Consider the following 26,290-nt stretch of genomic DNA (forward strand, 5'->3'; position numbering starts at 1 on the left):
GCTCTGCTGCAGTGAGATCTGGTGATTGTGGAGGCCATTTGAGGACAGTGAACTCATCGTCATGTAGGCAGTGTGTCATGTTGCCATCATAAAGGCCTGGACAATAATTGGGCAGGTTGTTTAAACAAGGCTCAGTTGGCACTCTCACATCAGCCACAGCTTGAACCCCAGTCTGAACTCAACCATGTCGAGCATGTCGACGCTACAATACAGTTGGCTGATTATATACTTGCATTAACATGCAGAGGAGCCTGTGCCTAATAAAGTGGCCATTTTAAATTTATAGTTAAAATATAATTTATATATGACACATAGAAGAAAAGGGATTTGCTTTGAATCAAAACAGTAGGTTGAACTTCTGCCTGCTGTCTGGTTTTAGTGTTTTTTTTTGTCCCATTAATAAACACGAGCCCCCCCCTCCTACACACTTAATGTGCCCCCGCCCCGTGCTCACATGTAATCTGCGCCTCTGCCTGATCAGCTTACACAAACACTGGCCTCCTCCGTTTCCTCCCTCTCTCCTCTCCTCCTTCATTTCCTCCCTCTCTTCTATTTTCTATGGGCGGAGAAACGGAAATGTGGGAGGTGTGTTTTCTCTCCGTGTTTCTTTCACGGAAGAGAGCAGAGGCAAAGAAGCGCGCCTGACTCAAGGACGAAGCGGACCTACGGCGATAAGAATCAAAATAAACGGAGCGCAGAGGAGCAGAAGGAGATCCGTGCGCAGCCGCAGAGGAGCGGAGGTTCGGCTGCAGCTGTCATGGGACTCTGCCCGTCCTCGTAGCGGAACCAGGCGACCCGCGGACCAGAGGGAGAACAGGCACCGGGAGCGGACATGGCCCACGTAGGCAACGGAGCGGCCGCAGAGGAGGAGGTGGGAGCCGGAGATCGCATTTAACGCACGCATTTCCACTGACATGTCCACAGTGCGTGATGTAACCAGTTATTTGTGATGATGTTCCCACTTTGATCTCATATACCTACATCACGTGGGCTACATCCACCAGGCTGTTGAGGGTGTTTTAGTCTCTCTGTCACATCAGAGTTCTGGAAAGGACAGATTTTACACCTAAACTGTGAATATGATATCAGAAACTGGTTAGGCGTTAAAAACACACACCTTTGTTTGGCTGGAAAGCATAGACTGTATTAAAAGATGGCCACAGCTATGGCTTTGGCTTCAAAATTGGTGTTTTGGCCGCGACCATGCTGGATTTTTGCAGGGACCTAAAAGGGACGTGTTGGTAATAAAATGCTTTGAAAGGCGCAAGCAGCACAAGGTTCAGCATCTCCAATTAGCTCGAGTGAAACCTAGCAAGCAGCCGTCATTAAAAACAGTGGCCACGCCCCCTAGCATTAATATAGTTTGAATAGGTGAGTTATATGAACATTTATAACCCTTTACAGTTGTTATGAAGGTCAAATTTAGCTGCACAGCTTTTTCTTTCAATTTCCACTGTATGTTTTAACATTAGAGTCTCACTTTTCTGAGCCAGCCTCTAGCTGACGTTAGAGGAACTGCAGTTTTTAGCACTACCTTTCTTTAGCTCTGAATGTTGATGTGCGTTAAAACACAAAAAAATAACCTACTGCTACTGTGCTGCTAGAGGAGAAAGCCTTATGTGGTATATGTGTTGGTAGCTAGATATGTGTACATATAGTGTGTTTTATCACTGTATAGTGGTACCATTTCTAAATAATGCAACATAAACGCGTAGTCCTTATTGGTTTCTGTCAGGTTTTCTCATCTTTTCACCACGCCTGTCTATATTTCTGTTGAAATCGACCTTACAAAGTCTCCTGTAGTATTTCAGTGAGACTTTCATTTTTTCCTATGTTTGTGCTTCTATAGTCACCACAGACTGTATCCATGGATGCAAAATGAACTCCCAACTGACCGTAAATAGATCCTAATCTATACAATTCTCCAAACATACAGTGCTGCACGCATGTAGGGCAGCTGAGTTACAGCAAAACCCATCATCACACCTATTCCAGATCCGTTTTATTTACAATGATTACTCACAGGGGAAAAAACAGTTTACTTTGAACTGAACTAAATGTGCCGCAGGCTGTGGGGAGTGAATTTGGACTTTGATTAAGTGGTAAAAGTAGAGGACAGGGGTGTGCACCAAAGGGCAATTCATTAATAAATATACAATGCAGCACAGTAACTTTTCATTTTATCTTGATCGCCATCCTTGAGCAATGTATGGGACCATAGATCTGTCATAATATGGGATTCTCACTGAGCTCTGGATGTATTTCCTCAGTTATGTGTAGAGCTGTGGAGGCAGCCTGCTCATTATTGGATTTATGTCTCAGCGCTAAGTGAGCTGATAGTATTGGTTCACGTGTCTGCATGTGTGCACAGCTTCATGTAAATGACAGCTCTGATTTCAGCCACAGGCTGCCTCCTGCACTGTAAACACAGGAAATATCAGGTTTTTTTCTGCACTTTCACACCACCACATTCATTCAAATTCACATTCAAACTAGTGACAAGATAACATCAGTGAGCTGAGGAAGTCAAAATGTTCACAGTATGCTAACTTTGTCAGTGGTAACATGATGGGAACCGAGTTCCCAGGTTTAATTTTTAACCTTTGTTTTCACTAAAGCCAGTCCTTCACCCTGACCCTCCCTGGTTCACACTGTTCAAATGGGGAGTGTCGCAGTACAGCTGTAATGTAGAAGAGAGTTCATCAACTGGTTTGTCATGGTGTTAAAGGATATTTTGAGGTTTTCTAGTTTAGATGACAGGGTTCAGCAGGTCTGTATACTGGATATATGGCTGGGCTGTAGAGACCATCAGGTGTTCTTTGGAAGCAGCCATTCAAAATCATCTCCACAAGACACTAGACACAAAACCCAGCAATAGGCACAAAAGACCCCCAAAACAGAAACGGAACCAAAAGAAGTCTCCATAAACTCTTAAAATATCCTGAGAAAGTGGACCACCAAGAGAGCTGTCACTACTCGATCTGTACCGGAAACCCAATCCGTACCATGCATTTTCGACAGGCGTGTACTTCGAAGCATTTTACGATAGTTACAGGTCAGAGTATCTGTTAAGGCAGGGGTAGGGAACTCCAGGCCTCGAGAGCCGGTGTCCTGCAGGTTTTAGATGTGTCCTTGATCCAACAGCTGATTTAAATGGCTAAATTACCTCCTCAACATGTCTTGAAGTTCTCCAGAGGCCTGGTAATGGACTAATCATTTGATTCAGGTGTGGTGACCCAGGGTGAGATCTAAAACCTGCAGGACACCGGCTCTTAAGGACTAACGTCCCCTACCCCTGTATTAAGGTGTTAACAATAATAGGTATCTCTTAAAATGTGTGTGATAATGAAACCTTTCTATATAATGTAGACAAAAACAAAGACAGTTATAAATCGGGTCTACAGGATCCGTACCACGCATGTGCAGATGTTTTCTTATTCTTCTGTTTCATTTAATGGCAGTTTGTACAAGGATACCGCCACTTGCTGACCGAGCGAATGAACCCTATTGTAAACCGGAGTAGCGTCATTATTAGGGATGGGTATTGATAAGATTTTCACGATTCCGATTCCATTTTCGATTCTGTTTAACGATTCGATTCTTTATCGATTCTTTTTTTTTTAAAAAGGAGAACACTAAGGTCGATTATCTTAGAACTTTGTTTTATATCTTCTCTTTGAACAAGATAGAAATTGAGGAGTAACATGGCCTTACAAACCCAACAGTGAGATCTTAAGAGATCCAGCCTACGGCTCTTCAATGGGGTGTCACAGGGTCCCCAGGAAAAAAAATGTAAATGTAAAATAATAAAATAAATATTCGTCTGCAGCAATAACAAAGTATAACATAAATTGTTCTGTGGCAATTACACAAGAATATCCAGTAATGTCTCTGCCTACAATTAAACACATTCACTTACCTAAAATCGGGAACATCTGCTGTGGCAGCCTTTGACCACAAACTTAGTCACTGCTCGGTGACATTTTTCTATCCTGGCCTGAAAGGAGACGCTACGGGTAGACTGCAGCGAGAGCTGCCAGCATCTGAGCCAGACTCTGTCTCTCTCATCATGGTCACCTAAATGCACAGTAATGGCAGGTTTTGTAATAAGGCAGATCGCGCTAACATAATATGCACTGTTAGTTGATTATTTACCTGCCGCATTAACGGGAGAGGACGTGCAAACGTTACCGCTGCTGCTGGGTTGAGATTCACGAGTCCGGAGCGGAATTAAAAACACGACATTCATTTAAGGTCATCGTGTGTTTTGTGAGCAAATGCTTTTGCATATTTGTAGTGTTTCCTCCCTTAAATGAAATATCTACTTTGCAAGTATTGCAAGTTGCCCTGTTGTCATCCGTTCTCGTAAAGTATAATCAAACTTTTGAGCATTTGAGCCGCTTAGGCGCCGTGTTTCCTGCCAGGTAAATGACGCTCCGCAACGTGGTGACGCCATTCGGGGCGACTGGAATCGATAAGGGAATCGTTTGTTAAAATGGCAAACGATTCCAAGGAATTGAAACAGTGGGAACCGGTTCTCAACAAGAACCGGTTTTCGATACCCATCCCTAGTCATTATAAACGTGTGTTAAACTTGATTTAGTGATAGAGTGTGTTCATGCTTGTCTGTGAGGAGAGGATTGTTGGAATAGTGATGATGATGTTCGCTATCACTGTCAATTGTCAGTAAACACTTAATCTGGCTGATGAATCTTCACGTGACACATTACTAAGTCAGTATTGTTAAGTCTGTAATTAGGCGCCATTCTTCTTATTTTACGGCGCTGTTGTTCAATCGGGGAACGCTCTCTGTTGAGTAGAAAAGCACGACTTTGTTTGTATACGGATTATCCATTGTTTAAATGTCCCGGGCAGTCGAAAAGGAGGCAGAGCTGTTGAGAAATGCTAGGAGCTAACTGGGCGCTAACCGTGCCATTCAAATACATTAACCGTCACAATGTTGGCAAAGAGAGGAAGTGACGTAAGATTCACGCATCATGGTACACATCGGGTTTCCGGTACAGATCGGGTAGTGACAAGCGCTAAAGCATGCCAAGGGGGCTGAAGGGCCATCGGGATATTTTTTGAAACTCTGTACTAACTTCTATTTAGAGATGTTTCAGGGTTTCGTCAAGTTGCTATGTGAAGAGAATTGGAGACGTCTAGGAGTTCAGTTCAGCGCACACACTAAAGAAAGATTTTTATGAGGACTTTCACTTATTTGCAAGTTTGGGTATCTGCAAGGACTTCAGCAAAACTAAAAATCCAGGGGGATTTTAGTAGGATATTTATAGGTCCATGGCTCTTAAGCTCTCTTAAAACTACTTGTTTTGCTACCAGATGAACTTAGCAAGCAGGACACCCAATTAGCCTCCATAAAGCCTTTTTACCTGTTTGTCTCTGAAGAGGTGTCAAGGATTCAGATGGAAATGACCATTTTCCCCGATAGACCCGCTGCAGACATTAAGGTTGATGACATGGGTTGGTTTTTTCTGTTAAGGCCCTCTTGCGTCACACCTCAGCCAGTCATTTCCTCATTTCAGCTGACAAATGCTCCTGTGTTCGACTCCTTCAGCCTTGACTCATCCTAATACAGAGGAATTCAGCTGACTTTCGCTCAGCTCTAAATAATGTGAGGCGAGCTGTTTTTATTTAAAAAACACTCAGTGCAAGGGTATTGCCTCTGCTCAGACTGAAACTACTAATCATGTCAGTTTTGGCATGTTTGCTGTGACATTTGACTGTCTGTGAATCCAGGATCTTAAGTTCATCCTACCATGCAGTGCACACACCCAAAGGCGCGACAGGAATGTGAGCAACGCCAAGAAAACACAGATCAGCTCAGTCTTATAGAATATAATGCACACCTTTCTCACAGCCAGTTAGGAAGCCTGACTGCTGAAGCCCTCCTCAGACAACACAGAGGCTTTTTTTTTTTTTTTTACAGATACTCACAAAGTGGATAATTTAATTTATGCTTATTTAATTGAAGCAGTAGGTTGTCCAGAGAGCAGATTTTAGGAATCCCAGAGGTGAGTTTGGCAATAATGCAGGACCAGGAGGAAACACAAATCCCTTTGGAGTTGTGTGTTCCTCTGGTGGTACTATGAGAAAAAGGGAGGGTTCAAACATGGGTAAAAAAAAAATGGGAGTAAAAGTGGGAGAATTCAAAAAGAATAATTACAAAATACCAAAAAATGACGAAATATAATTCAGATTCACTAGTTTATATGAAATGTATTAATTTGTTATTAATGGCATCTGGTAAGCCTAAGTACACCTCAGATCCCGTAGTGGTTTGCAACCAGTTCAGTTTGCAGGATGTGGTTAAGAAAACACACTCTCTGTCTGCTTTCTGTTCCCCATGTGAGGTCAGAGGTCAGGGAAGATCATTGTTAACTCCAGGTGTCACAGATTTGGTTCTGGAGGATGTAAGGGAGGTCCGAGGCTCCGATGGGGCTGTGAGGACGCTCCATAGGCGCTCCTCGAGTGCAGCCGGGTTATTTGTGCGTTGGGTAATCGGACACAAGTTGCAGGCTTTGACTAATTGATGAGGAAGCTGCTGCAGTCACAGGAGACGCGTCTCTGACTTTGACCTCTCCTGCTCTGTAACATCAAACAGAAGTGACGCAGATTTTTCCGAAAAATCTGTTTTTTGTTTGATTGTAAATATCAGAAAATCCCAACATGATTAAAGTCACCATTACATCTTAATAAAGTCAAACAGTGAATAGAAAGATAAAAATATTCAATGACTTTTATATCTCGATTGTTTCAAACGTGTTCAGAAATCCTGTGTCGTCCTATCGTTGAAGTTTAGTCTGTTTGTGTCTCTCTGTGTTAGTGTTGTGTTACTTTGTAGTTACGTTTTGGTTGTGTTTTTGTTCCTGTTTTTTTACCTTTTATAGTCGTTTTCTGCCCATTTCTGTTTTTTTGTGTGTGTTTTTCTCCCCCATATTTGTGTAGTCATTTAGTGTCTAGTTGTGGTTATTTTCAGTGTTTAAGGCTTTCTGTCTTTTTTTTGTCTCTTTGTGTTTGCTTTGTGTGTTTGCAATACGCTGGTATCTGGTCTGCTGGTATTAGTTTGACTTCTTTAACTACCAAAGTATAACAGGAATAAAAAGCTATAAAATAAAATGATGCAACTTCTAAATGAGCTTTTAAACTCAGTTTTTTATGGGTTGTTTAGATGTACTGGATCATATTTCTTCCAAATTGATCCCAGCCTATAACAATAACAATATTTTTTCTCTTTATGGTCGAAAAATTAATATTTAATGGTTAATCTAAATATAGTTGTTAAAAAAGCCACTGCTGCCTGTCTGGATGCCTGGGCGTAGCCACCTTTCTCAGGTATGATATGGTGGGTTAGGTTTAATGACTTTCACGATTATTAGGCTGTAAAACTGGCGATGACTCAAACCTCTTTAATACACTAAATGGTTGTATGTTCCTCATCTGTAGTCTCTGTTTTCTACAAAGCTATCTGGCCCAAGAGAGTTGCAGCTATAACGGCTTCAACTTTTCTAGGAAGTCTTTCCACAAGCCTCAGGAGTGTGTTTTTACCGTTCTTCCAGAAACATATTTGTGAGATCAGACTGTCTAAGGAGCTTGGAAAGAAAAGCGTCTGGACTTCTTTAAGTTGCTTGAAGATGTTTCACCTCTCATCCGAGAAGCTTCTTCAGTTCTAAGGTCCCAGATTTAAACCCAGTGGGAGTTTCCCCTCAAAGAGGGACAAAGGACCCCCTGATGATCCTCTACCTAATCACATAGTCACAGTCTCCACTATAAGTCATCCCAAAGGTGTTAACACAAGCAAATCTGAAAGTATTTCAAGAAAACTAAATCTTGAGTAAGATTAGCTGATTCATCCAAATGCTAGGGGCTGATAATGTAACTTAGCTTTCTGCTTTAAATAACTTTATCAGCTGTAGTTACAACAGTGGTTCCCAAACTTTTTTTGCTAGGCCCCCCTTTGTTTTACAAGAAAAATATTTCAAAAAAGGCCTCTCTGTGCAAAATGGGTTTAAAAACATAAACAGCTGTGGGATACTGTTTGTCCGTGATTTGAACCGAGGGAACAAATCGTGGCAGGATCAGCCTGATGTTATTTGTATCCAGCTGTGACTTTACTGTATAAAGAGCTAACATCTCCAAAATGTCAGGAGTAGTTAGTCATTACAACAAGTGTTTGTGAACTAAAAATCAAGAATGTGGGATACTGTTTGTCTGTGATTTGGAGAGCCCAGTCCGTGCTCGTGACGCAGGGGAAACCAATCCTGCAGGGGAGACCTACCTCGGCACTTGTGCAGGTGAAACCAAAGAGAAGATTTGCTTCACCATATTTTCTAGTCTTTGGCTTGGAAGATAGTTTGTTTGGAAACATATTCAGCGATGCTTCACCTCCTGCTTTGCGTTTCTGTGGGCGCCCCGTGCTAGCAGTGTCCAAGCGTTGTTGTTTCTTTTTTTGCTTTTTTTCCCCCCATTTCATCCCCCCCCCCCCCCCCCCCCCCAGCCCCACACTTTGGCAAGGTCTGAGTTACAACATAACCAGGTCTTATTCACTGTGATCGCTAGCTGTTCCTTAGCCATGAATGTCGCAAACAGACCAAAACATTGACAGAGCGAGAGGGGAATGCCACACGGAGCATCTGCTGGAATGAAAAGAGTTAGGAAGCAACGTCTGTTTGGATTCACACATTTTTACTTTTGGACTTTTCCAGTTTTGTGAAAATATTCTGTTGACTGCAGCCGGCCTCCTCCTCCTCCATCATCTGCTACATTTTCTCCACCTCACTTTCAAACAGAGAAAAACTTGCACATAAAATAACACTCGGTCCATAATTCAGCCAATAAAAACTTTCTACATACTCTGATCATTTTGTCAGTTTTTTACCTCATTTTGATTTCATCTTTCTACATTATACATACATACTTTTTTACCTTATTTTGATTGGGGGTTTTCCTCTTTTTGGGGGTTATTTTACATTGTTTGCTGGCATTTTGCTTCTTGCTGCTTTGCTGCTTGCTTACATTTGCTTTAATTCTTTTTGTGGGAATTTTGTTTCTTTTTGATGGCATTTTACGTGTTTCTGTTAGTTTTTTGGATATTTTTCTTTGCATCTATGTTTGTGGGAATTATGCTCTTTCTGATAGCATCGTTTCTGTTTTTTGTGGGCCTTTTATGTCTTTTTGATTGTGTTTGATCTTTTTTTTAATGTACTTTTAATCATTTTTAGTTTCTCCATTATTTCATTTCTTTTTCTGGTTGGTTTTTGGCCTCATGTTTGTATTTGTTGTGTGTGGTTAGTTTTGTCTCTTGGGCATTGGAGGTAATTGATTCTCTTTGTGGGGTTTTGTTTTTAACTTAAAAAGAAACTTTTTACAAATGTTACTTCTGAAGGGATTATGTCTCGTATTTTAGTAATTTTCTGCCTCCTATTATTCTTCTGTGTTCTGTCCTGTGTCTCGTTTTCCATTGTTTTCATTTAAAGGCCTCTCTCTCAGGGTAAAAGACACACACAGGGCTGTAGTGAGTTATGTAAACATGTCAGAAAAATCAGACTTGAAGCTGTTGCCTGCAGGAAGAGTCACTCCGTAGAGTTTGTAATTCTTGTAAAAACCATTTTTAACCTTCAGGGATGCTGACACTCAGCACATGTTAATGTCCTTTATTTGCTCCTGTGCACATGTCTGATCGACACGTCTGATATACTTGCATTACTTTGTTGTTTCATTAAAAATTCTACCGTTAAATTTAAATGAGTCAAAGCGTGAAATGTGGTGGTTCATGGTTATTTTCTTTTTTACTCGTGTATATATTTTAATTTTTTTTCTACTTTTTGTGCTAATCCCGTCTTACTTATTCCAGTCTTTCTTTTTCTTTTATTATCGATGTTTGCTTGTCCATGATTTTGACTTTTTCTCTTTTTTTGATTTTGTTTTTTTCTTTTATTCTATATTTTTAGTTTTTTCTGGTTGTCAGTTCTGATTATGTATTTTTTGAGGCCTTCATTATTTTCAGTAATGTGTTTTTGTGCTGTTTTTTTTTTTTTTTGTTGCGGTTTGCTTGCAATAAGAACTTTTTCTGCCTCTTTGTTGATGTTTTATTTTTTGTTCTTGTGAATTTATTAAAATTTATTTTTCTTTCTTGTCAATTTGTTTCTTTGAAGCCATTTGAACTCTCAGTAAATATGCCCTCAAAACAACATAAAATAACCCCCAAAAAGAGGAAAACCACAATCAAAATGAGGTAAAACACTGGCAAAATGAACAGATCCACTTTTAAAGTCTTTTTGTACTCATTTTTATTTTTTCACCTTTGTAGTAATTTTTGTTTCTGCTGAATGCTTTTGTGATTATTTTGATACTTTGTATTTATATTGCTTTTAAGTCTTTCTAGCTGTTTTGCTTTTTTGTGGTTGTTTCTGTGAGTGTGTCTTTAAACTCATTTGTTGCTTAACTTCTTGTGTCTTTTCTTAGTACTTGCACGTTAGGCAGGCCTCTTCTCTTTCTGAGTTTAAAACGCTTCTTAAAACATATTAAGAGGTTAACTCAATTTGTTTTAACATATTTTATCTTATTTTTTTATTTTACTTTTACTTTGCTTGTGCTATTTGAACAGCACTTTGTGAATCCTGGTTTTATGTGAAAGTGCTTTATAAATAAAGGTGGTATGGTACTTTATTGAAGTTTAGCACTTTTATTTATTTGTTTATTTATAGGTATTTTCTTCATGTCTCTAATTCCTGCTTTTTTCTTTTACATACCTTGTCTGTTTACTAGTCTTGCTTCTTTTTGGGGTGTTTTTGTGTCTCTGTATATTTGTTTTCACTTCTTTATGTTGTCACTTTTTGTTCTTTTCTCTTTCCAAGGCTTTTTTCCACATTTCTATGATATTTTTGTGTTCTTATTAACTCACAATGATTCACTTTTTGGTTCTTTTCTTTTATATATTTTTGATTTAAATATATGTTTTGTGGTTAGATGGGTCACAGTGCTCCAATGTGGAGCAGTGAGAAGCTGCTGCCTGCAGGCAGAGTTACTTTACAGCGCTGACTGCAGCTGCACCCTATTATGTAAGGAGCCACTGTGTAGCTATTATTAGCCTGCTGCTGACATGCTGTGTAAATGTTACTTATGTAGTGTGGACACAAATCTGTTTACACCATTACGCACATATATGAATCCTTATATTTCATAGTTGAGACCTCTGAAGTGTTGCAGTCGTGCTTACACGTGTAGATGTGTGTAAAAGTGTTTTTGGATTTATGCTAGAAATATTGTCTTTCAAACATCTGGAGTTTCGAACCTAATTCTAGGGTTCAGGTCTTAGCATTAAGCAATGGGCAGCAGTTCCTCTAACAGCAATCTTCCCTGAATCGCTGACTGCATTGAAATGAATGGAAAACCTTGAATTAGCCTAATGAATTAATGCTCTGCAGCATGATTGTTATTACTCATGTTAAGCCATGTATGACCCTTGTGACCCTTATTAGCATTGCAGGTATTTACTAAAATATAAAACACAAATTCCAGACTTCAGAGAAACCATCTTACACTGAATGATGGAAACGCTCTCAACTATTCATATTTTAATTTCTATGGCTGCTTTCTCGGGGCTGTAACACTTTACAGCATAGTAACTGAAAAGTATAGGAATATAGGGCATTCTTGGAACACGCCCCGCAAACGCTGAAAAGTCTCAGTAACACAAACAAACGAAAAACCTGAAATTCAGGAATAATCCAGGCACTCTCGAATAGCCCTGGGAGGTCCATAAAACTGACACACTATTCCCCCAAAACTGGAATAACTCTGAAATTTGTGCAAAATCGTGAAAAGGCAGAAAAATTGCAAAAAGTTTGAAAAGCTCTTACAATTGTCAGAATATTTATCATAAGTCCTGTATTCCCTTGATTACTCAGGAACAAATCTCAAAGGCTTTTTAAGAGGAAGCCCTGAATTGTGACAACTCGAGAAGTCACTGATAACAATTTGGAAAATCCAGACACCTTAAGCTTCGAAAACTCTTGAATAACTCTCAAAAAGTAGTGTCTGAAAGGTTAAAAATAAAAAAAACTGGAATAAATTTACAAGACCCAAAAAATAAATAAATAAAAATTAAATAGAACATTGCCTGGATAGTCGGAAATAACTTCATTCTACACTAAAAATTTAAAGCAGTTCGATTAAACGCAAACTACAATTACTTAACAGTCAAAAGACTCTGGTATTATTTTATAGGATATAATTCAGACTGAAACCTGATGGATTCTTTACATCACTTTGAAGAATGAGATAAAAATGGTTTTCTTTTTGTTCCCAGCGTGTGTGGCGGTGAATGAATAGTTCGTGGTTCAGTTCTGAAATGACTCCGATGGTTTCACAGAGCCCTCGAGTAGGTCAGAGTCATGGCGGCGTGGTTCAGGATTCGGGTCATGTAGCCTTCCAGTAATTCCCGAGCAGTGCAAACTTGTTGCTGATTACACACATTGTACAAATGAAATGTGGTGCTTTAGAATCGCGTCCAATCAGACGTCTCACAGGCCTTTCTGTCACCTGGAGGAGGATGCTGAGAACTAAACTCTGTGTTTGTGTGTGTTTCAGGACAGCTTCGAAGATGCCTTTGATCGGATACCTGCGTGAGTACATGCACACACATGCACACACACACACACCTGCAGCGCACAGACTGAGTGTGTGTGTGTGAGGATCGTTTCCTGTGTATCTTTCACTTTTAGTCACGCTCTGTGCTGACTGCTGGTTCTGCCTTTGTGTAGGGCGGGTAGCATGGATCTGCAGACTGCCATCCAGGAGACTCAGTGTGCTCTCAACCTGGTCCTCAACAACAAGTTTTCTCAAGCCCTGGATCTCCTCAAACCATGGTAACCACAGCAGTCGTTACCTCGCGCTGCTTCGTTACACCTCTCTCTTTCTCTAGTGTCTGCTGGAGTCGTAGCTCCCTGTTATTAATGACTGCTGCTGTGCGCAGGTGGAGGGACAGCATGTACCACGCTCTGGGATACAGCAGCATCCTGGTGATGCAGGCGACCATGACCTTTGAGCACAGAGACATCCAGACTGCCATGGCAACCATCAAGGAGGCGTTGCACACCTGTCAGAGGTGAGAGGCAGGAAAACATGGTCTTCTTCCTGTTTATAGCCTTAATGTTTCTGGGCGAGGAAGCTTTTCAGTCCATTCACAACATGTAATAACGTAATGAAACAAACTGGGGTACGACCACTGTGGCTGCAAAAAGATTTCTGAGGCTGAAAAGTCTGGAAAAAGTGACTCATCCTTGAGCCCTGAATTGTCCAGAATAATAAAGAAAATCAGCAGCAGATAATTTCATTTTCTTCTCCAATTCTGGCGCTGAATCAGAGATTGTGTGTGCGCAGTGGCACTGCAGTGAGTAACTGTATGAATGGTGACCGGGCTGTGTGGCTGCATCATAATGGGCACGTTCAAGTCTGAAAAGTGAAGCCAGTGCTGAAGTGCCTTAAATACACATTCCTGTTCGCGGCCTGCAGGAAGCAATAGCTGTGGTTTCAGAATAACATGCAGCTTAAAGAACTCTGACAGAGCAGTACGCTTGCTGTGTGGCTTCTGAAAACACTTTCCCAATGAACTTATGGGCTTCAGTTATTAGTTTCAGGTCATATTAAATAAAAAATGTATCCATTTTGTAATTTTTTGTTCATTCTAAGTTTCATGAAGGAGAATTATCGAAGATCTACTCACTGGCTGTTGATTTGACAAGTTGTTATCTAGATTGTCAGGCAGCCAGTCCCGAACACCAAGAAGTTCAAGGTGAAAACGCTAATCTAATCTCCAGGCTTCACAAACTAATGGGTGACGCCACAGTGGCTATCTCCGTCTTTTAAGCCATTTATGATATTAGACAGCGGTCCCCAACCCCCGGGCCACAGACCGGTACCGGTCCGTGAGTCATCTGGCACTGGGCCGCGAGAGTTGAGGCTCGGGTGTGAAATTTATGGTTTTTATTGGTTTTATTGGTTTTTCTCGTTGTTTTTTTAGCGTTATTATTGTTAACTCTGTTTCCCTGGGTCTTTTCCCATGTGTTATGAATAAATCTTCCTTTTTTGTACCGGTACTGGTTTTATTTTGTTGTATTTATCCGCAACACCTAAAAGGCCGGTCCGTGAAAATATTGTCGGACATAAACGGGTCCGTGGCGCGAAAAAGGTTGGAGACCGCTGATATTAGATATTCTAGAATATTATATATACCGTAGCTTTGTGTTCCAAAAATGAGGGAGAAAAAATATGATTTCAAAAAGCTATATCACAATCACAATCTATATCAAGCAATCCTGTCTCTTTAGGGGAAAGGGAAAATGATCCTCATAGTGTTACAAGAAAACACTCAACAAAGGTTCAGTAAATGGGAATACCCACAGGAGGTTTTTCTACTAATTGTTTTATTGCAATTTTATACTTTATATACTTTTAGTTCTTCATCTCAAAGTCTCTTTCAAATGAGAACAATTAGGCCCCCATGCACAGCAACGTTTAATGTCATCTCAAACTGCAACAGTAGAGACTGGTTAAATATGAGATTTAACGTCTCCTCGTTGTTTCTCTAGGTTCAGGAAGAAGAACTCGATGGTCGGATCTCTGTCCGGGCTGATCAGCAAGCAGTCCAACCTGCAGGAAGGTTTGTAAACACATGCCCACACATCACTCCACTGACGTCTACAGAAAGTGAAGAAAATTTAGAGAGCTGGAAGTCAGTGTGCTGCATTGGTGTGTTTGCAGGAGAGATGCACGCAGAGCTTTGCTACGCTGAATGTCTGCTGCAGAAAGCAACACTGACGTTTGTACAGGTCAGAAATGCTGTCTGCCTTTAACTTCACCTGTGTGCCTGCTCACGTATTTGCTTTCGTTTCATATATATTTCATACGTAACCTTAGTTGAAAGCCCCTTTAAAGTGCAGTTCCCGCAGTGGCTGCTAAATGTTCCTCGTGTGAATGTGTAACAACATTAAAAGGCAGAGAACCTGAAGTACAGACGCTTTGAGTGTTAAATTAAAGATTAAAAATTGCTTCCTCATCAATCATAGCTTGACGCCAGCATTAATGAAGGGTGATTCAGGACACATGATGGGTCGTCCACTGTTTTTCAGGTTGGGTTCAGTTAAACCTTCTGGTTTGAGATGTTGCTACTGTGATGCCTTTTGTAACCTCGAGCTGAGTGTTTTCACCATCGAAAATGGATGTGATGATGAGTGAGCACTGGCTTCACTTTACACACTCGGAAACTGCATCTTTTATAGTGTGTGTGGTTAGAAGCCATTTAGGATTTGAGCCAGAATCATGACTCATGAGAAGCTTCTGGTAAGACTAATAATAAGGCTGTTTAATTATATATTATATCTATATTTCCTTTTTCTAGGATGAGAACATGATCAGTTTCATCAAAGGAGGGATCAAGATTCGGACCAGCTACCAAATCTACAAGTGAGTGAATGATCTATGGAGGAAATGAAACATTTTAAATGTATTTTAGTAGAAATATCATTGTTAACATGATTGTTATGTATTCAATAGGGACTGTCAGAATGTGCTCAATGCCACTCAAGACGTGGCCGGCCAATCAGATTCATTTAGACAGTTCGAGGGTGGAGTCAAGCTGGGCATTGGCTCTTTCAACCTGGTGAGTTGTTGTTTTTTTAATCCACAGGAGTCAGTTAATGTAGGTAAGTTTAATGCTGGTTTAATCTGCCGTAATTAGGACGATGCCGTCTCGCTCAGAATAAAGCACATCCAGTGTCCATCTTTTTTTCTCCACTGGATCATCAGGCCAGAGGGTCAAACTTTTACGGATCCAAAAAAAGGCCAATGTAAATGCTTTCTGTATTGTATATTTATCTATATTATTACTTTAATATAATCTACAAGAAATCTACAAATTTTCTTTATTAGTTGGATGGAAGCAGCTAAAACGTCCACACAGTGCAGCTGATGAAGCACGTTGGTTGGCATTTTAATGTGAAAGTACAGATAAAAGAAAAATATTAGTGAGAGTCCTATAAACCTATGAACGGCTTCATATACTTCATGTGTCCTTACACTAATTTTTTCATTAATCGAGTCAGAATCGTCACTTTTCAGTTAAACACCTCCTTTTAAGCTCTTAAGATTAACGAGAGTCCACTTCAGCCAGTTTGTTTCACAGCTGAACTGGTCGTTGGACGCACCATCACTGGCCCCACATCCTTTCTTTTTTACATCAATCCACAGGTTATATTGAATCTGGCACATAATGGTTCATTGAAAGCACAATTTTGTTGATTTTATTGAATGATTGATTTTAGGGAAATCTTTTTGTCTTCCAGATGTTGTCTCTCCTCCCTCAGAGAATTTTGAGGTTGTTGGAGTTTATCGGGTTCTCAGGAAACAGGGTGAGTACAAGCTCTGTTTAAAATAACATTTTAAAAACCCACTATAGGCTACACAGACAAAATCATACTGTTTCTCTATCTGTCTGCAGGGCTTTGGTTTGTCCCAGTTGAGAGAGGGAGCTTCCAGCCACAGTTTGCGGTCAATCCTCTGTGTTCTGACTCTGCTCTTCTACCACACATACGTCTCACTCATACTGGGTAGGAAACACTTTAATGTTTTTTTTTTGGGGGGGGGGGGGTTCAGTCTTGGTAGAGAAACCTCAGCTTCACCATCTTAATCTGGCTTCAAATGTCCGACCACAAAGGCCTAAATAAAGCCAGAAGCATCTTCTGCTGCTTAGCAGATTAGGCAGTGAATGTTGTTGTGTTCTCTTTGATCAGGAACTGCAGAGGGGAACCTGGTGGAAGCTGAAGCTCTGCTGGAGCCATACCAACAGAAATACCCCAAAGTAAGTAAACCGCAAACAGTCGTCTAAGTAAACTCGGCCGTAACTAAATAAACATCATGTTTGTTTTTTCTTTTAGGGCTCCATAATCCTCTTCTACTCTGCTCGCATTGCCGCGCTGCGAGGAAACTTTGAGAAGGTTTGTCCCTGTGTTTTCAGACCCTCAGTGCCAAAGTCCAAATGAAAACTAGACGTTTCAGCGCAAGGATTTCAGCACATTTATCAGCTAAACAAAGAAGTAAAATTGTTCTCTGTTCTACTTTATGTGGAATTAAAATGAAGTTAATAGAAATCTTTCCCTTTTCACTGGTTTTTCCCATCCCTCTGCACTTCCTTTACAAACCTGAACAGCAGGTCTAAGTGTTCTGTGTTTCTTTTAGGCTCGGGCCAAGTACGAGGAGTGTGTGAGCAGCCAGCAGGAGTGGAAGCAGATTCACCACTTGTGTTACTGGGAGCTCATGTGGACTCACTCGTACCAGCAGGAGTGGGAACAGGCGTACCAATATGCTGACTTGCTGTGCAAGGAGAGTCGCTGGTCCAAGGTAAGCTCAGAAGAAAAACAGATGTGTTTCATATATCAGGCACAGAAATGGAACCATAAAAGTCCGTGATAGTTCAATATAAAACCTGCTCTCTGCAGGCTATCTATGTTTACCAGAAGGCAGCCATTTTAAGCATGATGTCAGAGGAGGAGCTGAAGAAGACGGGGGAGAATGTTGTGGAGCTCTTCAGGTCAGCCGGTTTTTTACATGTATTTTTTAAACACCCTGAGCTGAATCGACCTATGTGAAGTAGGTAGAGCCGAGCTATGTTTAAGGCCAGGATTAGCAGTAAGACAGTGTGTGTGTGTGTGTGTAGGCAGGTGGAGGGGCTGAAACAGCGCCTGGCTGGGAAGTCCATTCCAACGGAGAAATTTGCAGTGAGGAAGTCCAGGCGTTACAAAGCTGCTAACCCCATCCCCCTGGTCATCCCTTTGCTGGTACACAAACATTCACATGCACATAATAAACTCACTACTTTGAGAGTGGTTAGTTGAGTGTGATGAACTCTGAATGAGCTGGTAGTGAAGTATAACGCACAATTGTTGTCTCTTTTAGGAGATGATGTACGTGTGGAATGGTTTCACCATCGTCGGAAAGCGAGCCGACTGTGCCGAGTCCCTGCTGGTAACCATAGAGAAGGCAGAGGAGCAGCTTCGCAATGACCCCAGTGAGCTCAACACTGCACCTCTGCTATTAGCACTACTGCTAACACTGTGTGCTGCCAATAGTATCTCATGAGAGTAAAACAGGCGTTCCACAGGGTTCTGTCCTGGGCCTGCTTCTATTTTGCTCATGTTAGTGATTTCAAGTCTGCATGTAAGCAGCTGATATTAGTATTCATGCATCTACACTGATTAAAACTCCTGAGACATCACAAAACTGTGCACATGGAGTCGGCTATAAGATGTTACCACAGCTGTTTTGTTAAGAATCTAATTACATTTAAGTCTTCGATAAAGCTTGGGTATTTTACACTCATTTGACACATTTTGTTGGAGCCTTTTTTGCTTTGAGAACTTCCTTAATTCTTTGTGTTAATGATTGAACAAGGGGTTCGAAAGAGTCTTCAGAAAATTCGGACCATGTTGACATGATAGCTCCACACAGTTTGACAGATTTGTTAGCTTCACATCCATGATTTGAAACTGCTGTTGGACTACATCTCAAAGGTGCTCTATTGAAGAGATCTGTGAGAGAGCTGGTTACTGTGGAGGCCATTTGAATACAGTGAGCTCATTATTACAGTTAGGCCATTTATACTTGGATTTTTTTACCTGTTTACTGAAACATGTTCTAAATACATTTATATACAAACAATGTGTGAACTCTGCTGTCCACATTCAAATTGGATGAAGGGTTTATGAGGTGTGGGCAGTTCCTTCACTATGTCATTATCCATTGAGCAGATAAAAGGCCTGGAGTTGATTTGAGGTGTGGTGCTTGCATTTGGTTAAAGGAGCCCTCCATGTAGGTGAAACAAGCCGCCCTGAATCTGCAAAAACAGAAACAACCCATCTGAGAAATTTTTACAATATTAGGAGTGGCAAAAGTCTGGTACATCCTGAGAAAGAAAGGTGAACTCAGCAATGCAAAAAGACCTGGACATCCACGGAAGACAACAGTGGTGGATGATCACAGAATCGTTTCCTTGCTAAAGACAAACCCCTTCACAACAGCCAAACACGTCAACATTCTCCAGGAGTTGATATCCAAATCTACCATGAAGAGAAGACTGCGTGAAAGTAAATACAGAGGGTTCACTGCAAGGTGCAAGCCACTTATAAGCCTCAAGAATAGGATGGCTAGATTGAATTTTGCTAAAACATTTCTAAAAAAAAAACCAGCACAGTTCTGGAAAAACATTTATTGGACAGATGAAACCAAAACCAACCTCTACCAGAATGATGGTGAGAAAAATACTACGGAGGAGGAGTGGAACAGGTCATGATCCAAAGCACACCACATCATCTGTAGAACACGGCGGACACAGTGTGATGTCTTGGGCGTGCGTGGCTACAGGTGGCACTGGGACACCAGTGTTTAATGATGATGTGACACAGGACAGAAGCAGCTGAAGGAATATGAGATGTTAAGAAACATACTGTCTGCACATATTCAGCGAAATGTAGTCACATTGATTGGGCGGCGTTTCATAATGCAGATGGACAATGACTTAAAACATACAGCCAAAAAACAGCTGGTGTATTCCAGGAGCTAAATATGTTTAAGTCTCCATTCTGAATCCTTTTATCTCAGAAGGCGTTAGGTTGTCATGTAAGGTTATTACTGCTGAATAATTACTGGCTAATGAAAGGTTAGGAGCTTATGTAAATCTATGTCTAACAGTCCATCTCTCATTCAGATCCGTCAGAGTTTCACACAGATGACAGCTGTCTGGTCCAGATGTTGAAGGGACTCTGCCTGAAGCACCTGGGCAGGTTACTGCAGGCTGAGCTGTGCTTCACACAGGTGCTCTCCAGGTAACACAAGCACAGATAAGAACACAAAAGCATGCCGACGACCTTGTGTAGCCACTTAATGCTGTGGTTTACCTTCTGAAAATAAAGATAATGCTTTAATGGGCTTTACTTTCAGTGAGGGTCGGATCAGATATGATCACTACTTGATTCCTTTCACCCTTTATGAGTTGGGTCTGCTGTATAAACAACAGGGAGACTTCCTCAAGGCCACCACATACATCGAGAACGCCAAGTAAGTTCTGCTTAAACACTCTTTATAAGCCATTCCTAAACAGACTGCTCTAACTCTGTAATGTGAAAATCTGCAGCGCCCCCAAACTGTGCTGATCACACAAACAGAAAATGAAGCATTTCCTGTTTATTTTCATTACTTCTGCCACCTGACAGCCATGCCTCCATTTATATATAATTTATTTAATTCATTGGATTAATTGGATTTGTCTAAAATGTACATATTTAATGGCAATTCTACTGTAACCCCAATTAGAGCATGTGTTGGGATGCTGGTAAAAAGTTTCATAAAAACTAAATGTAATCATTGGAAATCTTATAAACACACGTTTATGAGACACACAAAAAAATAAATAAATTTGAAGGCATCAAAATATCTCAAAAAAGTTGGAATAGAAATGGAAATATGAAATAATTATATTGTATTGTCCTTAACATTTTAGATAGCATTACAAATGAATTACAAGAAATAACTATTTCAGTTCTTTTATTCTTTTTATTTTATTTTAAATGACTTCCCAAGTCTCACCTGAAGTACCTTAATACCCCACCAGGGAGCTACAGCGTACAGTTTGGGAGTCGCTGCTCTTTAGATACCTTTAAATGAACACACACACACACACACACACACACACACACACACACACACACTTATATTCTATTCATTTTCATTCGGAGAAAACGAAAATGCTACGTCCAGATGAACAGAATCAACTTTTAGAGATTTACTTACCTGGATGATTGAGCATGCATCAAGACACTTCATAGTGTATATAAAGGATGCTACAGTGGAAATTTGCAACCATAACTCGAGCTGCGCAGACAGGAAAAACAGCATTGTTTAGGTGGCACTAAATGCACGAGTGAGGTATTTACAGTGGTTTAGAAAAAAATACTAACCAAACAAAACATTCCTGCGCAGGCAGGATTGCGAAACGCGTGTTTATTTGAGATTCTGATTGTGTGTCATCATCAGGACGAACTACAAGGACTACTCCATGGAGTCCAGACTGCACTTCAGGATCCACGCAGCCCTTAACAGCCTCAAAGGATCACCTGCCGGCACCCCATAATACACAAAAACATGAGTCAGACTGCAGCTGTTTGTTTAGCTGGAGTGAAGAAAGAAGTGGAGGTGTGTTTGGGTTTTAAGAGGACACCTCCACCTGGGTTTTTTTTTTCCTCTGAATTATGTTTTACATTTTTTATTTATTTTTCTGCAGTTTGGAAAGATTGGATTATAATTACTTGCACATGCACTTCTTCTACCAGTTAAAATAGAGACTTCACTGGTAGAGCAATGGTTCAATCAGTGCAGGTTTATCTGTAACTTAAAAACTGATACAGGCTCTTTTTGAGTCCATACGGCTCTTTCACTCAGAGGCACTTTGCATAGGAGAACAACTATGAAGTCTTTCATAGCTAATATCTGATTGGACTGCTGCACTTTTTCATGTAAAAGCACAAGATAAAAAAACTAGCAATTATATGTCAGCCCACAGGAGAGACCCAGTCACTGACAAATCGTCTTGGAAATCCAGTCACCAAGTTCTCTTTTGCAGCTCTGTGTTAGCTTCCTTGCATTTCTCTGTCTGAATGGGCCCAAAATATAAATCTGTTGTTTATGATTTCAGTTATTTATCGTGGAAGACATGATTTTCTTTTTTTTTGTTTATGAATCATAAACAGGAAGTGATGTGCAAACCACTGAAGATGAATACTAGAACACACTGTTCATCTTTAGCAGTTTGCACGTTCTTTGCCTTTTTCTTTTCCTACATGCCACACATGCACGCGACGCACAAGTGTGTCCGTGCATAAGCAATCACAGCCTTCTCACCGACTGTGGCTTAAACAGGAAACACTGATACGGTGTAGTACACTCCTTCCAAGCTCGCACAGACTGGGCAATATGCAGATTTAAAAGAACAACGCAGTAATGGCTGTAAACGCACACATTTAACAGCAATACAAATAAATTTGTGCTGTTAGTAAGTTCTGAGTTATTCTGTCGGTACGAGTCCACGTTCTATGTCTCAAACGCAGGGCTGCTTTGGTGGCGCTGATCGTCTCTTAGAAGCCTGAAATAAAAAGCTCAAAAACAAAACAATCTAACAGGTAAAAACATCTACAACATAACAGATGCATTAAGTTTCTTCTTTGTTGTTCCTTGAGTTAAAAAAATCCTTGAATGGTGCTTTTATACAGCCCTTCAGTTCATCCTGTATCTGAAACACGTAATATTAGATTTTTATGTCTTTTCTTCTAGACTTCTCGGATCGGAGTTACCTGTCATAATAGTCGTTTTGGACGTTACAAACAAAAAACTAAATTAACCAGTGTAGGTGTATCAATTCAGAGAAATGAATCACTTCCCACTTAGCTCCATCTTCTGATGCCATGTGGAACTGTTACTTTCTAGTTAAGGCACGCTAGTCTGGTGTTGAAAGATCATCCAAAGACAGTCCCCTGGAAATACCTAAGAGTAATTGAATTAAAGAAAACAGCAAGGTATGAACCAAACCATGGACTGATTACTTGCTACACCCCTTTTAAGTGTTTTGGCCTCAAACATTAATCACAGTACCACTAATACATATCCTAAAACCAGATTTCTCTTGAGATCAACATTAAGCAACCTCAGATACAAAACTCCCAATCTTACTAGTATAGCTAATATTTAAATGGACATAGAATATAATGTGGAATTACTGCTTACTTTGAAATCTGCATTTATACTTACCTTTTTTTTTGCCACTAAACTCGAACCTCAGTCTTTCGTAAACACTGGATTGAAAATACATTATTTATGGTAAAGCAGTAAAACGTAACCGGTCAAACAAAGTTAAGCATAAATAGTTTATAAAACAAAAACTAACGACCCTTAACATTTTTTTTTAATTCAAAGTGAGCTAGCTAATAAATTAACTAATATTTTGAATAAATAAGTTAATATATAACTGATTACTTTGAAATATATATTGTCACTTGTGATTGTTTTACCTTTGATGATCTTCAAATTGAGTCAGTGCTGGTGGTCAAAGGCTAACTGCAATATTTCAGCATCAATTGCAATATTGTCCAAAATTACTGTGTTTGAAATATGTGCAATACATTTTTAAAGCCATAATTCTCGTTGCCTTAGACTGAGATTAAGTTGCCCTGAAAATCATGCTAGCCCTGGCACAAGCGGCAACCTGATTTGGTATAAAGTGTGAGTTAATGATTACTCGGCTAAAGAAATGTAGTTCTTTACCTGCTCAAAGAGATGATTTCTTCATACTGAAGCAGCTCTGCCTTTGGGAAATATTTGCATAACCAAGCCGTCCCTCACTCCATGATTGCTCAACGGTCTGTTGGGAGAAAACACCAAGACTAAAGGCTTTACGTTAATTCTAGTCGACGTTCTTGATGATTACAGCTTTGGTTATGATCACACATGTTCTGGAAGATGTCTGTTTGTTTCTTTGTTTATGTTGTGTTGCTTTCTGTTAAATAACATAAATTATGTAGATCTACAGTGTACATGAAGAGCAACTTTAGTGTCTAATCATGTACAGATGAATCAGGATAAGCACAATCTATACCTAAACAAGATTTTATTATTATTATTATTATTATTATTATTATTATTATTATTATTATTATTATTATTATGTGCTGTGTGTTAACACATCAGATAATTACTCAGTTCTCAGAGGACAGTAAAGGACAGTTTATCCCTAAAATGTTGTAAGCTTAACTTAAAATGTCTGAAAAACTGTACACTAATGCTCGTCAAAGTAAGCACATCTTTGCTTCCATTTTAAACATAAGTGTGATGGACCCGCTTGAGTTGTACTTGAATAAATGACAATTAGCCTTCTCCATTTCATGAATGTATCAACCTAAAGACCAAATTCTCCACATGTGTCTTGCTGGATGTGTGTTTTGATTTGATTTTATTTGACGTGTTTTCTGTGCCTGTATGTTTTTGGATGTGATTTTTCTTCATGTCTTTGTGTGATCTGAAACTTTGCTTCCAAACTACGTAATTTGCCAACATTCACTGATATTATTATTAATAACAGTCCAGTAAAAGACCACAGTCATCTGTCGAAAAAAGTTGTAGCAATGAAAATGCTTAAGTCCCAGTTTTGTCCTGTGAGTATACTGCAATGTTATTCCTACCTAAAATTTCAGCTAGAAAGACTTAAGACATCTGACTCTGTGAGGATTATTAAAAATGATCAGGTAGTTTTAAAAAGATATTCTGTGTCTCTTTGTGCAATAAAATGTTGCTTTAACAATGCTAGATGCAATTTTAGCATTGCACTCATCAGTAGTTCCTTCTTGCTAGTTTTCCCAAAATTGCAGCTCCATTTCTTGGTTAGCCAAAGCTGCCATGCAGAACTGACTCAGCACAGGAAGTAAGGAAGTAAAATAATGCAACTAATAATAGTGATAAAATAATCCTGGAAGCAGAATTACAAAGTTGTGTTATTCCTTTATTTAAGATTTACTAAAGCAAGGTTTCTCTGTTCTGCATAAAAAAAGGTAAAATGTTATTAAATGTATGCACAATGACAGGGCCTCGCTTTTATGTGAGATTTAAAACCTGCTAACAAGCAGATGGTTAATTTTAATTAAATGTTGTATCTTTAGGTACTTTGTTATTACCAATCTGTTCCAAAATCAGATCACAGGTTTCTATTTTTTTAATTTGAATCTCAAAACAACAACAAAAAATACCAAAGACGACAGTCTCACCGCCGTTAATTTGTATCAACGAGCTATGAGCCAAAAATGTATCTTACCATGGTGTGCACTGGGTCCTTAAAAAATATGTGGACAAATGAACAACAAAAGAAATGGTAGGCCTAAAAACCAACTACAGCAGTATCTGAAAGTCAACATAAATCAGTGATCAACAAGATAAATAATAATAGAATAATAGGTAGATAACATACGGCAGTGGAGGCATTTTTTAAGCCAGTTAGAAGGTGATTTACATCAATCACCAAAACAAAGTCACTGCTTTGTGTTTATAAAATGTTCACCTTTTATTGCCACAACCTTTCTTCATAGAAGGCTTTGGGCCATATTTTCATTTAGTAGCTTAATTCAGTGCCTCTGTGTTTAATCTGTATATGTTTTTCTGTTCTTTATAAGTTCAAACTGCTTTTGCTTTTTTGTTTTTCCCATATACAACGTGTTGCTGCATGTGTTTTATGGCTGGAGGAGAGATTAGAGGCTTTCTGATTAGATGTGGTGATACACGTGGCACAATAAAATGAAAACAGAAGAATATTACTCCTTTTAAATTATATTGTGTTTTTATTTATTACTAGTATGTATGTTGGTATGTGGATGAGTGTGCCGGTGAGTCACTGTTTTATGTTTGTGTTATGAAGAGAACATGTCCTTTCTAGCAAACAGACACATAAACAATTACTCTGAACTAAAGAGGAAAAAAATAACTGAATATGAATATGAGCTGAATATAGTGTTTTTTGTATCTCTGGCTTCATAATTTGATAGAAAAATTAAACCCTGATTAAAAAACATAGAGACCCACTTTTTTATCTTCATAACTAAGATGTTAATTAAATGGTGTTTGAAATGATTTATTTGGATAATACTAAGGATTTGAAGTCACATGACAATTATTTTGCTATTTTGAACAGGTCATAGGGTTAAGTGAGTAGGACCTTAGTCACACAGGACTGGAGCTCTGGTAACCACCTGTCACCAGGGAAAAATACAACTGGTTGGTTAAAGCCTTACAATTCCTTGGTTAGTTAATGGATTGCTGCAGTCACTCCAGTTTGATGGAAAACACCAACTTGTCTGCAAACACCATTTGTTCTCAGCTGCTGCACTGAGGCGTTTCTTTTATTTTGAAGGCTAATATTCTCCGTTTCTGGTTTGCGTTGCACTTTTAAAGTTTTACTACTCCTCAGTGGTCAGCTGGCACGTTCCTGCAGAAGTCAGCTTCTTCCATCCAAACTATGGACAACTGTGGCAATCTGCTAGCAGTCAAAGCAAGGAGAGGTTTTTGGTGTAACGCCCTCTTCATGAATGCAAACTTCAGGTGGTTCTGATCACGTTCAGTATGGTGGATAACTCTGTGCACATGTGACATCACAGCAGAAACCTCATTAAGACAAATATTATTGAGGCTC

At 39.7% G+C, this 26,290-nt stretch overlaps 1 protein-coding gene across 1 annotated transcript; it reads left to right on the plus strand.

Moving 5' to 3' along the window:
- Nucleotides 1-628: 628 nt before the first annotated feature.
- Nucleotides 629-21,343, plus strand: ttc39b (tetratricopeptide repeat domain 39B). The gene is made up of 19 exons (XM_026163211.2): nucleotides 629-871; nucleotides 12,610-12,644; nucleotides 12,783-12,887; nucleotides 12,995-13,126; nucleotides 14,610-14,680; nucleotides 14,782-14,849; nucleotides 15,419-15,483; nucleotides 15,574-15,679; nucleotides 16,362-16,427; nucleotides 16,517-16,625; nucleotides 16,809-16,876; nucleotides 16,953-17,012; nucleotides 17,254-17,415; nucleotides 17,514-17,605; nucleotides 17,732-17,852; nucleotides 17,971-18,082; nucleotides 19,778-19,895; nucleotides 20,011-20,127; nucleotides 21,103-21,343. The coding sequence occupies exons 1-19, from the start codon at nucleotides 833-835 to the stop codon at nucleotides 21,197-21,199; spliced, it is 1,743 nt and encodes a 580-aa protein (XP_026018996.2). The 5' UTR covers nucleotides 629-832; the 3' UTR covers nucleotides 21,200-21,343.
- Nucleotides 21,344-26,290: the final 4,947 nt, after the last annotated feature.

This window comes from Astatotilapia calliptera, chromosome 3, assembly GCF_964374335.1.
Source record: "Astatotilapia calliptera chromosome 3, fAstCal68.1, whole genome shotgun sequence".
Lineage (NCBI taxonomy): Eukaryota > Metazoa > Chordata > Actinopteri > Cichliformes > Cichlidae > Astatotilapia > Astatotilapia calliptera.

What these genes read in the sequence shown, in the direction of transcription:
- ttc39b (XM_026163211.2), top strand. Translation starts at nt 833, where the DNA reads ATGGCCCACGTAGGCAACGGAGCGGCCGCAGAGGAGGAG. An exon ending in GCAGTCCAACCTGCAGGAAG is followed by an intron (nt 14,681 to 14,781) that starts GTTTGTAAACAC and finishes GTGTGTTTGCAG; the next exon opens with GAGAGATGCACGCAGAGCTT. An exon ending in GCAGCTTCGCAATGACCCCA is followed by an intron (nt 18,083 to 19,777) that starts GTGAGCTCAACA and finishes TCTCTCATTCAG; the next exon opens with ATCCGTCAGAGTTTCACACA.